General features: G+C 39.1%; 1 protein-coding gene across 1 annotated transcript; it reads left to right on the forward strand.

The window, feature by feature from the left end:
* The first annotated feature begins 271 nt into the window (after positions 1–271).
* On the forward strand, positions 272–7,136 carry ppic (peptidylprolyl isomerase C). The gene is made up of 6 exons (XM_029440401.1): positions 272–517; positions 2,356–2,469; positions 3,032–3,125; positions 4,196–4,263; positions 4,537–4,653; positions 5,335–7,136. Exons 1-6 carry the CDS (start codon positions 413–415, stop codon positions 5,461–5,463), a joined length of 627 nt encoding a protein of 208 aa, XP_029296261.1. The 5' UTR covers positions 272–412; the 3' UTR covers positions 5,464–7,136.
* The last annotated feature ends 7,149 nt before the right edge of the window (positions 7,137–14,285 follow it).

The raw sequence follows: 14,285 nt of genomic DNA on the forward strand, positions 1-14,285 counted from the left end.
TCTCTCCTTGTTTTCTCTCCTCTCTTCATGTCATCTCCTTTGATTGTCTCCTCTCCTGTCCTTTAATCTCCTTTCTCCTCTCCTTTGATTGTCTTGTCTCCTCTCCTTGTCTCCTCTATTCTCCTCTCCTTGTCTCATTCCGCCTTGATTTTCTCCTCTCCTCTCCTCTCTCCTCTCTCCTCTCCTCTCCTCTCCTCTCTCCTCTCCTCTCCTCTCCTCTCCTCTCCTCTGTGGGCGGGACTTAGATGCAGGTCCAGCCCACAAGGGGAAGTGCTCTGATGATGTAGCCGAGTTTGGAGCGCTGTTTCCCGGCCAACCTCCCAGCTGTGACTCGCTGTGATTTCCCCTTCTTCTTGTTCTTCTCCCCCTCTCCGTGTCTCCCAGGAGCAGGGCCCTGTCAACGCGTTTAAAGATGGAGCTCCGGACGATGCTACCCGCTCTGCTCTTTCTCTCTGCCGCCTGTCTGCAGTCGGTGTCCGGCGCAGCTTCACGGACAGGACCGAAAGTCACCGAGAAGGTGGGTGATGAGATTTCCCCATAGACTGCATTTCCCGCGTGTATTTGCATTAATACAAAAAAATGCGTATTTTCTCCTCTCCGTGAGCCAACGGCGCCTTCTCTCCGGAGCGTGGATAATGACTAGCATACAGGACGAGCACACACACACACACACACACACACACACACACACACACACACACACACACACACACACACACACTCACACTCACATACAAACAGAAATTGAGAGACATCGTAGCAGCACTCAGCGGGGGGAGGCCTGCACCGGAACAGACACTTATCTCACCGAACACACGCACACACACACACACACACACACACACGCACAACACACACACACACACACACACACACACACACACACACACACACACACACTCTGAACTGTACACGTGTCCATTCAGATGACTCTTAATGCGCAGTGCGTTTGCCTGCAGGTCGTTCACACACACACACACACACACACACACACACACACACACACACACACACACACACACACACACACACACACACATACAGTATATGTTTACTATAGTGTATTTTAATAAGTATTTTAATGCACCATGGTTTCATATAAAATCATATAATATTATGATTTAACACTGGCTTGTCAACTCGTGCTTTTATTGTGAAAGGGTGTTAATTAAACAGAGAACATTAGAAAATAAGAGCTCACACTCCTGTTGTAAAAAGTAGAGTGTTCTTGAGTAAAAGTCTATCAGTCAAACTTTCAGTCAGATCAACTACTAAGTATTTGAACTAAATGTGTTATTTAGAGTCATATCCATATATTGATTACAGCTCTTATACTAAAATCCCATAACATAAAAGTTTAAAAGTGTGATCTCTTGAGTAAACATTTCCCTTCTACTAGTCCATCAAAATGAAACAACTCTTCTCTAATACACCATTCTTTCTTCTCCAAACACAGTGAAGGCTGAAGGTCTGGGGAATAAAGTGTGTTATATACTGGAGAACATTTGTCCCACTTGATGAGTTGTGATGGACATGTATTGAATCTGTTCTGTGTGTGTGTGTGTGTGTGTGTGTGTGTGTGTGTGTGTGTGTGTGAGTGTGTGTATGTGTGTGTGTGTGTGTGTGTGTGTGTGTATGTGTGTGTGTGTGTGTGTGTGTGTGTGTGTGTGTGTATGTGTGTGTGTGTGTGTGTGTGTGTGTGTGTGTGTGTATGTGTGTGTGTGTGTGTTCTCAAAGTACTTTAAACTACTTCAGATCCCATGTTGTGAAACAGAGTGTCGCCGAATCCAAATGACAAAATCCTGTAATACTACAGTGTAGAAATGCTTTACTACTACTACTAAATACTTTGTTACAAGTAAAAGTCCTTCATTCAAAATGTAACTTAGGTAAAAGTACTTAAAGTACCAAAAATAAAAGTAGAAAGAACTTTAGATAATGCTGGGTAGCTTGCGAGTTTGGGGTTCAATAAAGGTTTTAATGATATAATAATAACACAATTTATTTGTTGATTATTATATTTTAATAATCTGACTCTAAAATGTTACTAGTTAATGAAATTATCAAATACATTTGAGAATTTTGAAATCTGAGATGTACTGGAGTAGAGGAATAATGTAGCAGAAAATTCCTCAAAATATTACTAAAGTACATCGCTTCAGTGCTTTCCACCACTGCATCATTTACAGTTAATTGTATCAAAAGTTAAAGTTTTAAATATTCAATATTTCTTTTTAAATGTCTGAGAGTAGATTAAATGAATAAAATGTACAAAAACTGTAAATGTCACTTCACAACTCTGATTGATTGACAGCCTTTGTGTGTTTGTGTGTGTGTTTGTGTGTGTGTGTCCAGGTGTTTTTTGACATCACAGTGGCGGGTCACGAGGTGGGGAGGATCGTCATTGGCCTTTTTGGGGAGGTCGTCCCACTCACGGTCAATAACTTTGTCGCCTTAGCAACCGGAGAGGTAGGCTGATAGTGTATACACGCACACACACACACACACACACACACACACACACACACACACACACACACTCACACACACACACACACACACACACACACACGTACATGTAGCTTTTACAGCTGTTTCATATGTTCCATTTAGCATATTTTTCATTCTATTTATCTATGTTCATATTGCATATTCTTTTAGACTTGTTCTTAACTTTTCATTTTATGCAGCAAATGTATTTAATTCTAAACTGTATGAAATATCTCTTGTCAGGAGGTAAGTATTTTAAAAGGAAACTTTATCATAACGTTAAGCCATACTGTGCTTCACTTTTCATATCTCAAGTCAATGTTGCAGATCAGGTGCCATTTTATAAATATATTCAAATTATTATTATTTAAATACATTTTTTTTTATTAAGTGTATTTATATATAACTACATATTAAATATTTAGTTGTTGGGTCTGGTGTGTGCTGTGATTTGGTACAGGTGTCCTCTTACTGTGAATGTACGGGGTCATTGTGTTTGAATGTGTCCGTGCAGACAGTAAGTTCCTGTGTGTCTCTGCAGAAAGGTTACGGCTACAAAGGGACAAAGTTCCACAGAGTCATCAAGGACTTCATGATCCAGGGAGGAGACTTCACAGCTGGAGATGGAACTGGAGGTGAGACTCAAAGTGACGAAAATAGATCTTTTATAGATATAATATGTAACCTTTCCACATTAAAATGTCTAACAATGACCAGACATATGTTATATATTGTGTTGAGTTGTAAATAAGCAGAGCAAGCAGTTAGCATGAAATTGTTAGCAGTTAGCTTGCAGCCCCTCCATTCTAGGTCGGGGAAAGACTGATTTTTAACGTGAAGCTGCTTTATTTTGTGTTTTCAATCACCATGTCCGTTTGTTTTTGAGAGGAGGAGACCTCTGCGGATAAATTGGTTCCAGGTAAAATCCTGCTGAATGTCTGGATCTTACCTTATCAGAGAAACAAGATGAGCAAACATTAGTGGCTCGGCTTGCAGACCCTCCTGGACATCAGTGGTCCGCTGAGCTGCGTTTAAAAAGATACAGATTTTAAATGTGAAACTGCTTTATACAGTATTTCTTACTGGTTTTAATTACCTAGAGCGTTTAATTTGGAGAGGAGGAGACCTCTGCGGATAACGTTTATTTGATCCCCGATTATAACCTCCTTAACGATGAACAATGAAGGAATCCTAACCGGGAGAAGCGGACTGCAATGACAGCAATGGTGGAAAAGGCAACAACTCCCATGACCCCATGCTGCTTCATAAAGCCACCAAACTTTGTATTTTGTTTTGATTGAGAGACCCCTAGTGGCAGAATATACATATTGTACATTTAAATATCAAACCCTCACTTTCTTCCGTTAGCGATACAAAATAAAGCATCAAAACATCCCCAGAAACTCCTGCAAGATGATCCACTTCTCTACTGTACATTCATATGCTCAGCGTGTTTCTAACACATATTTATTCACCAACATACAACTACATGTATATACAGTACACACCCTGTTTCACACACAGTGCGGTCAAGCTCATTAGTAGGTATTAAAGGGCCCATTTGTGCCATAAATCAGCGCAGCAGTTTGTACGCATGTTAACGTCACAAAGACCAAGGAGCCAGTATTGTACAGTTTTTAGAGATTTTAGATTTTCATGCAACATTGGTCACCACCTGAAAGTGACCAAACTTTATTCTATCCAGGTCACAGCATCTACGGAACAACCTTTGCTGATGAAAACTTTAAACTGAAGCATTTGGGAACAGGCTGGGTGAGCTCACAGTTCTGTTTTTGACCTCAGTGTTTGGGAATAACATGTCACTAAATCTTTCTATGTGGATTCTACTTTTTCTGGATGGGAGGATTGGCTTGGTGACTGAAACCTGAACAGAAATTGTCAAAATGATGATGATATGATGTATAACTTGGAGAATTGTGTGTGTATGTGTGTGTGTGTGTGTATGTGTGTGTGTGTGTGTGTGTGTGTGTGTGTGTGTGTGTGTGTGTGTGTGTGTGTGTGTGTGTGTGTGTGTTCATGTACCAGGTGAGTATGGCGAACGCCGGTCAGGACACCAATGGGTCTCAGTTCTTCGTCCTGGCTGCCAAAGCCCCGTGGCTGGACGGGAAACATGTTGTTTTTGGCAAAATCCTCGACGGGATGGTGAGTGGACCCTCAGACACTTTCATAGATCTGCTGCATGTGGCTTTTAAGGAAAGATGGTTAGATACTTACTTTTTAGAGATATGTGGTTCTCACTGAACACAAAGCTACAAACATGATGATCTTATAGAATATGATGCATTTCTGTACATTAGACTACCAGACAGGATATAAAGGAGGTAAAATGAGCCCAACCATAAACATCTACAGCAGTAAAATACAACATTAATGCAGCAGTAATATCATATATAATAATAAAACACATGGACACAAGTACATTTTGCTGATAATACTTACACTATTTTTACTTAATTTTATTTAAAATTTAAATTGTAGTGTATTTGAACAGTGTGGTATTTGTACTTTTACTTACGTAAAGGATACTGAATACTTTTTCCATTATTACTTCTTGGATAACAACCAGAATTGCTAAGCAGCATCAGAATTGATGAAATTGAAGTGAAACACATCACTAATGTGTTGTAAGAAAGGTTTATCTCGATGATAAAGAGGACCAGAACAAAGATGTAATATTGTATTTCTTCAAAATATCAACAGAACAATGCACTTGGTTCTGTGCAGTGATGGAGAAATAACCCACGCTGCCTGTTACAGATGATCTCCTACATTAAACCTCCTGAATGTGTTTCTAACCTGCTTCTGCTCCGTCTCCTCTGGCAGTCAGTGGTTCACACCATCGAGCTCCAGGACACCAACGACAGGAACCTGCCGTACACCGAGTGTGTGATCGTCAACAGCGGCAGGATCCCCGTCAAAGAGCCCTTTGTGGTGGAGGTGGAGGGCTGGTAGACAACAGCAACAATTATTATGAACTGGTGATCAATCAGAAGTCCAAATTCACATATTGACAATTTGCATGTTAACGTGCTAACACTAACAAGCTATGCATCAGAAATTATGATTTGAAACATTTGATCAAAGAACCTAAAAAAACCCGAATAATCTGAATAAGCATTTAATGCCAATTTCTCAATATTTGGCACTCAGTGCTTTGGAGGCATTTTGGTTGGTACCCTAAACATAATGAGGTTCAACCCTCATTATTGAACCTCATGAGCCATCTAACATAAATAACAGTAACATGCTAACAGTGACATGTTGAACAGGCTTAATGTTACATGCTAAATGTTAGCCTGTTGAAATATAATTGTACGAAGCTAACAATAGGCTTGCTAATGCTTACAGAGATAATATAAGTTATAGATATTTCCCCTTCGTTATAACGTATCACACAGTGATGTCAAACATCATGTCTGTGAAGGGAGGGACGATTTATATCAACTTTCTGACAGGAACAGGAAACACGAGTCAAAGAAATTTTAATCTGTGGTAAATTAAAAACATCCCACTTATAAAAAACCTGAGTTTGAAGATCATATAGAGATGAATAGACACAAAGTTAAATTCATCTAATGAATATACAAACATTTGCATGTCACACTATTCTCTACTGTCAGCTAAAAACCTTATATCTCCAAAATGGCAAATTGTTCAGGATTGTTGCAAAAATGTCAGGTTTTAAACTAGATTTATTTTTTAACCAAACGGTTTTAAAAGGATTCATAAACCTTAAGGCTTGCTTTTAGGGTGATGTCATTTAAAAAACATATCACTGATTGAAAAAGTACAAAAAACATTTTGCTCCTGCATTTATTTTATGTTCTCCAATGTGGATTTTTTCGATCCGTTCACAAGTCTTCATTTATGATGTACTCCGTGTTAAAGCACCGCTGCTATATAAGCATGTAATATAAATACCAAAAGAAGAGATATGAGGTTTTCAGCTGATAGTGACCCCCTGTATGCGGAGAGGAGTGGCTCATCAGATTCACTGTGGTTCAAGTTTTATACGTTAGCATACTTGCATATTTTGTGGATGGTGTTTCTATGCATCTAATACAAATATATTCATTTCAATTACTGTGAACAAACATATGCAAAAACACAATTCTATAGCAAGCTCTTTTTTAATTTCCATCAGTGAAAATGAAGATTTCCTTTTTCATGTTTTGATTTAATGGAGATCTTCTCTTCCTGACACATTATGCACCATATCATGTTTGCAAAAACTACAGCACAAATTGCACAGGAAGGAAAATGTTATGAAAGTGTAGGTGGTTATTAATACTGTACTTATACTGTAGCTGTTCTCTCAATGATGATTGTAAATGCTGTTCTTTGTGTGTTATTGCTGTCACCAGGTCAGTGAACTTATTCTGACTTTTAATGTTATATCTTTTGTTATTTTTCTTATTATTGTGATTGTTGTGTCACTGTAGCAAAATAATCTAGAAAAGTTATGACTGATATTCCTCACATCACTGAAGTTAATGTAGCATTTTAAAACCTCTTTAACAAACATATCAGGAGTTCTGTTTTCATTATTTATAGTAACAACAGAAGAAGAGTGCCAACAGGTGTGTTTTCTACAATAAACAATATGCTGTTGCAAAACAATCTGATACAGATTTTCTGTTATTTTTGTGTTTCTGTGATCTGTTATATTTCCGTTGTGTATGTACTAGTTTAATGCAGCATTCAAATGATGCTCGTCAACTTGGTAAGGGCCTTTTCACACCTGAAAGTCCGAACCAAGGTTCACGTTTTTGGTACATTGTATACATTTGATCCAGTTAGTTTTGGTAAATATATTCATACATTTTACCAGTTTAAATGTATATTATATAGACACTATTCAGAATCACACTAAGTTGTATTATTATAGTTGTATTATTTTACTTACATGGAATTTGCCTTAGTGATTAGTGCATACAAGAAACATTGCACCAACACACCACGGCGCCATCTCGAGTAGACAAGACATTCACGATGTGAGGTAGCGCAGTCATTAAATTGAGTTACAGCCAGGCTCAGACGACACAACATTAGCCCAATAATAGTTTGACCCAACAAAAATGGGTGACGCTTGATAGTTTTATCCCGTGCAGTGTATCATAGTGGACGATAACCAACGCCACATTTGAGATACCTCACGATGTCCCGACACAAAGACGATTGTTTTAAAATTGTTCCCAGAAGTCGGTCCCTTGATGATAGCGTAAGGCAGGTCATGAGAGACGGCAAGCAATGATTGGTCGAGTACCAACGTTTTGACTTTTTCTCGGCGGGTCACGGCAAGAATTCATGACTCTATAATTGCCTGATTGGACACAGAGACCATTTTAACAAACCAAAATACCATGACGTGATGACGTGCAGCCACAAAGCATCTAACCCTAACCACAACAAGCTGAAAACATGTTGCCTATTTGGGACAAATTCACAATAACAACTTCAATGACTGAGAGCAAGGATGCCTCCCACAAGAGGCTTCGACAAACGGTTCATGAGTTTGGTCCTGGTACGTGAATCAGTTCTGCGCCTTTTTGTTATAAGCCACTCTCACTTCCAAACCCCCTTTTTGCCAATTGGCATGAGCTAAAACACACACACACACACACTTGACGTGCTAAATTTCAGCTCCTAGAGCGAAAACTGTGGCCGCCAAAAGGGTGGTGAAAGTTTTGTTTCCCCGATCAACAGAGCATCTTTTGATAGCAGCTATAAATGTGGATAAGACAAATATAAACTACATTAGCAATATGCTTCTGAAACATTTCCACGGGGCATTTGAAGCACAACGGAGCCATAACTGAACCTTAGCACAACTGAATCGCGATGTGGCCGGAGCCTTTATTACTCTGTGTTACGCAGGGTTACAAACCTGCTGGCTGGGTGCGAAAACAATCGAAACTCCCTTTTCATTCAGACTCCAACTTTGTCCTGTCCAACACAGAGACCCTTTTTGTGTTTTGCATTTCAACCAGGCTGCTGTTTGAGAAGCGTTGGTGTTAAACGGTGTAATTATCGTTGGTAAAAGGTGAAGCTGCAGAGGAAGGCTGAGAGCTGACAGCTGATCTCTCAGAGCTGACACAAAACTGCTGCTAATGAGAACTACAGCGGGTGATTTGTTTTCCCCTGTTCTACAACACACACACACACACACACACACACACACACACACACACACACACACACACACACACACACACACACAGATACAAACAGATAAACAGATACACACACACACCTTCACGCACACGCACACACACACACACACACACACACACACACACGCACACACGCACACACGCACACACGCACACACACACACACACACACACACACACACACACACACACACACACACACACACAGGGGAGGAAAATATCTCCGAACACAAAGGTCAGAGCGGAGCATAAATCTCTGGAGGAAGACAGGAAGTCGACATAAAACAATGAAATATATCACCGTCGTCAGCTCGCTCCTCTGAAACGTCAGATCTCCACAAATTAAGAAAATAATCAGGATTTTCACTTCTGTTTATTTCAAAACAGCTAAAGGTGACCAGCAGCTAAACATTGTTAGTTGTAACAGTTTTGTTCACAATGGATGGAAAAGGAAACAATTTGTGTTAAAAACCTTCAGTAATGTGTTTTTCTCTTTGTTCAGATCAGGTTTCAAAATGTTGTGAAAAAGATAATAAAAAATAAAACAACCAATACAATCATTGATTTGTGCCTCTTGTAATTATTTTAATAATTATTTTATTTTTAATATTCTTTTTCTTATTTTAAAGTTTCGTCTTCAAGTTCTTCGTTTGTTTGTAATTGCAATTTTCTTGGTGTTATGTTCATATTTTACACATTTATTTATTTCCAAAAAAGACATGCATTGAATGGTAAGCACTGTCTGGCTTGTGAGGCCAGTGTGTCACTTTGCCCAAGCAGCCTGTTAGTTTGGCTGCAGCAATAGTAGGTGTTTTGTTCCGCCACAAATAAAACAGTATCGTCAGCATACATTTGTATCCCAGGACCTGTGCAACACTGAGAGATGGTAATGATATATAAGCGAAACAACTAAGGTCCAAGGACTGATTCCTGTGCTTACTTTCAATGCATTCAGATCAAAAATGACCTGTTGAAAATAAGAATTAAACCATGTTTTTGCTTGGGAAGAGAAATAAATGTTGTTAATTTAGATGGCACGATGTAATGATTGAAAGTATCAAATGCTTTTTTTTTTTAAGTCTAGAAAGCCTACACTCCCCCTATCTAAAACGCTTTTGATATTTTCAAGCAAATGGCAATTAGTTAGTTCAGTTAAATTATTGGGGTCTGATCTCAATTTGGGTGCAAACAATTATTATCCTCCAAGTATGTAATAACTTGTTGTGCAACAACCTTTTGTAGGACTTTAAAGAATATTGGAAGTATTGAGATTAGCCTGTGACGTGTTAGCTGCACCTGACTTGAAAATGTTGGTAATCAGTGCTGTTTTCCAGTGATCAGGGAACCTTTCTGTTGCTATACGTTCTTGAGTTTAGTTAATGGTTCTGCAAGAGTAGATGCGTGTCTTTTTTTAAAGCTGTGTCTATATTAAAGACATATTTGGCATGTGAATGTAACAGAATGGAAATTAAGTTGTGTACCGTATCCTGAAAGAAAGCTTCACCATTTGCGATCTCTGTAAAGTCTGTAGTGTTCTTAATGTTAAACAACTTAACAGAGCTTTGTATCTGAAGTTTAAGGTTGACCAAACTAAATTTGTTTCCAAGCATTAAACCCACATTGCTCGACATGGTAAAGTAGCACGCATTACTTTGACCACCTTGTTTCTTGTGGATTTAAAAGTTATGAAGTCAGTGTTACTTTTTTAGGGAGATTTCCTTTGTCAACTAACGCAGGTAATTTCTCCTTGGTTTTGTTTTCTAAATCTGTATATACAGTACTTTAAATTTAAGATGCATTACACATCGTAAAAGTTGCTTATGCTTAGCTTTTTAAAGAAGATAGTTTTTTGTCTCAGTCTCAGTTTCAAATCTAGCATATCGTGGGAAATTATATGAGAGTGCAGATGTGATTTATGACGTATGTCATTTATAAAACTCTACACTTTTTTTTCCGCCTTTAACACTAAAGAGTTGACGGTTATTTTAGATGAGCATATAAGGATGTAAAATGTAAACAGCGGCACATAATCTGAGAGAAATGTCATTTTCTGATCTTCTGTCCTGTTTGAAACATCTCAGCTGAGTCTATATTTTCTGTCTGCTGTTGTTTTATTTTTTCACAGGACGGACAAACTATCACCTTAAACATCCACCACCTCTCCTCAGCACGCTGCGAAAGAGAAACCCCTCTCTCCGTTTGTCAGCCGATATAACAAGACTGTCTGAACCCGACGAGCCAGCAGAGAGCCCGAGACGGAGGGCAAGAGGAGAGTGTTTCGGAGGACGAAAGAGAGAAATAGGAAGCGATAGAGAGACACAGAGAGAAAGAGACAGAGAGGAGGAGGAGAGAGAGAAAGTGGTGGTAGGTTTTTTAAATGGTCCGGAGGGATGCGTGTCGAGGAGGAGGAGGAGGAGGAGGAGGAGAGGAAAGAGGGGAGGCTCCCACAGCGACTGCAAGTTGTTATATTGGGGATCTGTTACTGGATCAATGAAAAAAGAAAGAAAGAAAGAAAGAGAAAGAGGGAGGGAGAGAGGCTGTGTGGAAGGATGACAGGCCTCATTACCACCAAACCTCAGACAGTGATGTTTCTGTGTGTGTGTTCATATATGTGTGTGTTTGCAGTGTGTGTGTGTGTGTGTGGGCTCATTCTCACATGTATACAGTGTGTATTCCCATGCCAGAAGCCTATTTACATGCATGCGTGTGTGTTTGCAGGATTGTCTATCCTTTCTCTCTCTGTATGTGTGTGTGTGTGTGTGTGTGTGTGTGTGTGTGTGTGAGTGTGTGTGTGTGTGTGTGTGTGTGTGTGTGTGTGTGTGTGTGTGTGTGTGTGTGTGTGTGTGTGTGTGTGTGTGTGGATGTGTGTGCTCGCTCCCTGCAGGCCTCTGTAAGAGGAGGATGATGGGACAGAGTTGTTTAAAGGTCAGCAGCAAACACATCATCAGACACAGAGCTGGCCTGAGAACTAACAGCTAACTGGCACACAACCACAAACTAAACACAACACAACAAATACACAACTATGAGGCTGCTTTCAGACCGACATTAAAGGGTAATTCTGCTGTATTACAACTCAGGTCATCTTTTTTATCCATCAGTAATAATAACAGTGTACTCACCAGCTAAAGAGCTGAGAACTGAGAACAAGAAACACAAGATCAGAGAGTCAGACAAGTTAACTGTACTAGGATGTGCACATAGTAAAATAATTATTCAAGAATTGATTATGAAGACTAATAGTCTTCATGCCAGAATTTCTGTGAGGCTTTACTTAAGCACAGTGGGGATTACATCAATCACAATGCTAACATGCTGTGGCCTTTTGCACAAAACACCTTTTCTCCTTAAGTATGACACTTAAGTCTTACTTTACTCCACGGGAACTTTACTGTGTAGACAGGTAAAGGGAATGACGCAACACACCATTGACCTGTGGACATGAAATACCTCGCCTATTACTGACTGGAAAGATCCTGTAGCATGAAACCGTAGAGCAATCATTAATTTCAAAGGGGATGGAAAAGCACCGCTTTTAGAGTAGAGTGATCCATCTGTAGACTGCCGGTCAAATCTTAAATGTAAAATCAATTGCTCATTGTTACCTGTATCCATTGGGTTCTCTTTTTCTATTTATCGCCATAACCTCGACCATGTTGTGGTTAAGATATAATCAGAGGTACCTTAAGTTGTTTTCCTTATTTAGGTTACCAAGGTCATTTGTGCAATCGTGCAACCTAACTTAGGGATACCTTAAGAAAAGGTCCAACATAAGGAGAAAACCTTATATACTTGGGCAGAGTCCTTGCCGGGGCGTCCCGGGTTCTGGTCCAGCACCATGCTGCATGTAGTCCCCTCTTTCTCTCCCTTTCCTGTCTGTCTTCGGCCTTGGCTGTATTATCGAATAAAGGCAGAAACAGTGTTTGAAATGAAAAGGACAGAGTATGTAAAGGGTCACAGTATTAAGTATAAAGAATATGTGCAATGTACAGAGAGAATAATCCAAAAATGATATGTTAATGTAACATGTTAATTATATCCATCCATCCATCCTATATCTGTCAAGTTGTCACTCTGAACCAACAATGTCAACCTGCTTATGGAGCTGGTAAAGTCAGAGGTCATCAAAGTCAGGATGATTCGACCATAAATGTCTGTACAATGTTTCATGGCAATCTATCCAATAGTTGTGGAGAGATTTTAGTATGGGATCAACTGACAGACAATTTGTCATTGTCGTTCTTAAAGACCCTAGTATGGCTGAAACTTGAACATCATATACTGGGTTTTGTGGAATTGACTAGGATATAAAAGTTCTGACTTATCAATACACTTTCTTTTTTTTATTATACAGCTGTCTACACTGGTTACATAATGCTTAAATTACTTTCACCCTTTAACTGTGATCCCAAATGTCTTTTAGGTTTCAAGTAGCCGGGCTAAGCCTGAGTCTAAGAGTGGTTGAAGTTGCTGATCTGAACATACTGTTAGGACTTGTATTGTACTAACAGAGCAAAGCAATTTTCACATTTTTTGTATCGAATGGTCTTCTGTCTGTGCCTGGAAGGTTGAAAATCAATCCAAAAACTTTGGAAGGGAAAATGGTCTCCAGTAAAACAATGTAGTTTAAACTCAGATCTTTCAGCCTTTTGAGGTCAAAATGTTCTCTTTTTTTAAGAAGCACAGTGTAGCTCTTTAACTTTACAAGTAAGTACATAAAAAAGCTATTTGTTTCAAGTCAAGTCACAATCCTTATGAGTGTTTCCGGTCTCAATTCTGATCATTATAAAGGTACTGAAAAATACACTTACATTTTTTTTTGAAAATTAAATTTTAACATTTTAAAAACAATTGTGTCATTGCAGAAACATAACAGTCAAATATTCAATAAATTAAAAAGGTTGCAAGTTTCCATGTGATGTTACCACATCGGTTATACATGAGCTGCAAACATGTATTATAAAACAGAAAAATGTGAACAAAACAACTCTTACAAGGCTTACTTGAAGGGTGTGTTGTATAAGATATGCTAGAGTTTAAATTTAAAATGTCAAAAAAAATTACGTATCAACAGATTGTGAAGATGTAACAGTGTTGGTGTTTTGTCTAAGACGTCTCTGTGTTGTGTTGCAGAGATATCTGCTGAAGTTAGCATGCTAACAGCTAGCTGCACTCCGTGCAGTCTGTAATACCACTTGTTCCTCTAGAGGTGATAGTGAGTCACTGTAGCTCCAGTCTGCTCTCAGTACAGAGCAGGGACTTTTCATCATGAAAAGTAAAAAATAACAATAAAATAGAATATAAATGGTCTATGCTATAAATGCATTTTCTGTATGATTCCAATAATTGTGATAATTTCTATAGTGAAAATCGCTGAATTTTAGTTTCCTCTGTTACATACAGGAGAGATGCGAGCTGAGGCAGCGACGAGCTGAGCCTCCCCTCGGATTGCGCAATCCCTCGCAAACTAGGTTGAGCGCATGCATTTGGCACGTGGCTGTTGCTATCTCTTTGTATGTCGCAATATAATGTTTACAGACTCATTTATTATGCGTCCTGACTTTCCATAGTCCAGTTAATGTATGTAATGTATATGTGTAA

This window comes from Cottoperca gobio, chromosome 9 (genome assembly GCF_900634415.1).
Source record: "Cottoperca gobio chromosome 9, fCotGob3.1, whole genome shotgun sequence".
NCBI lineage: Eukaryota > Metazoa > Chordata > Actinopteri > Perciformes > Bovichtidae > Cottoperca > Cottoperca gobio.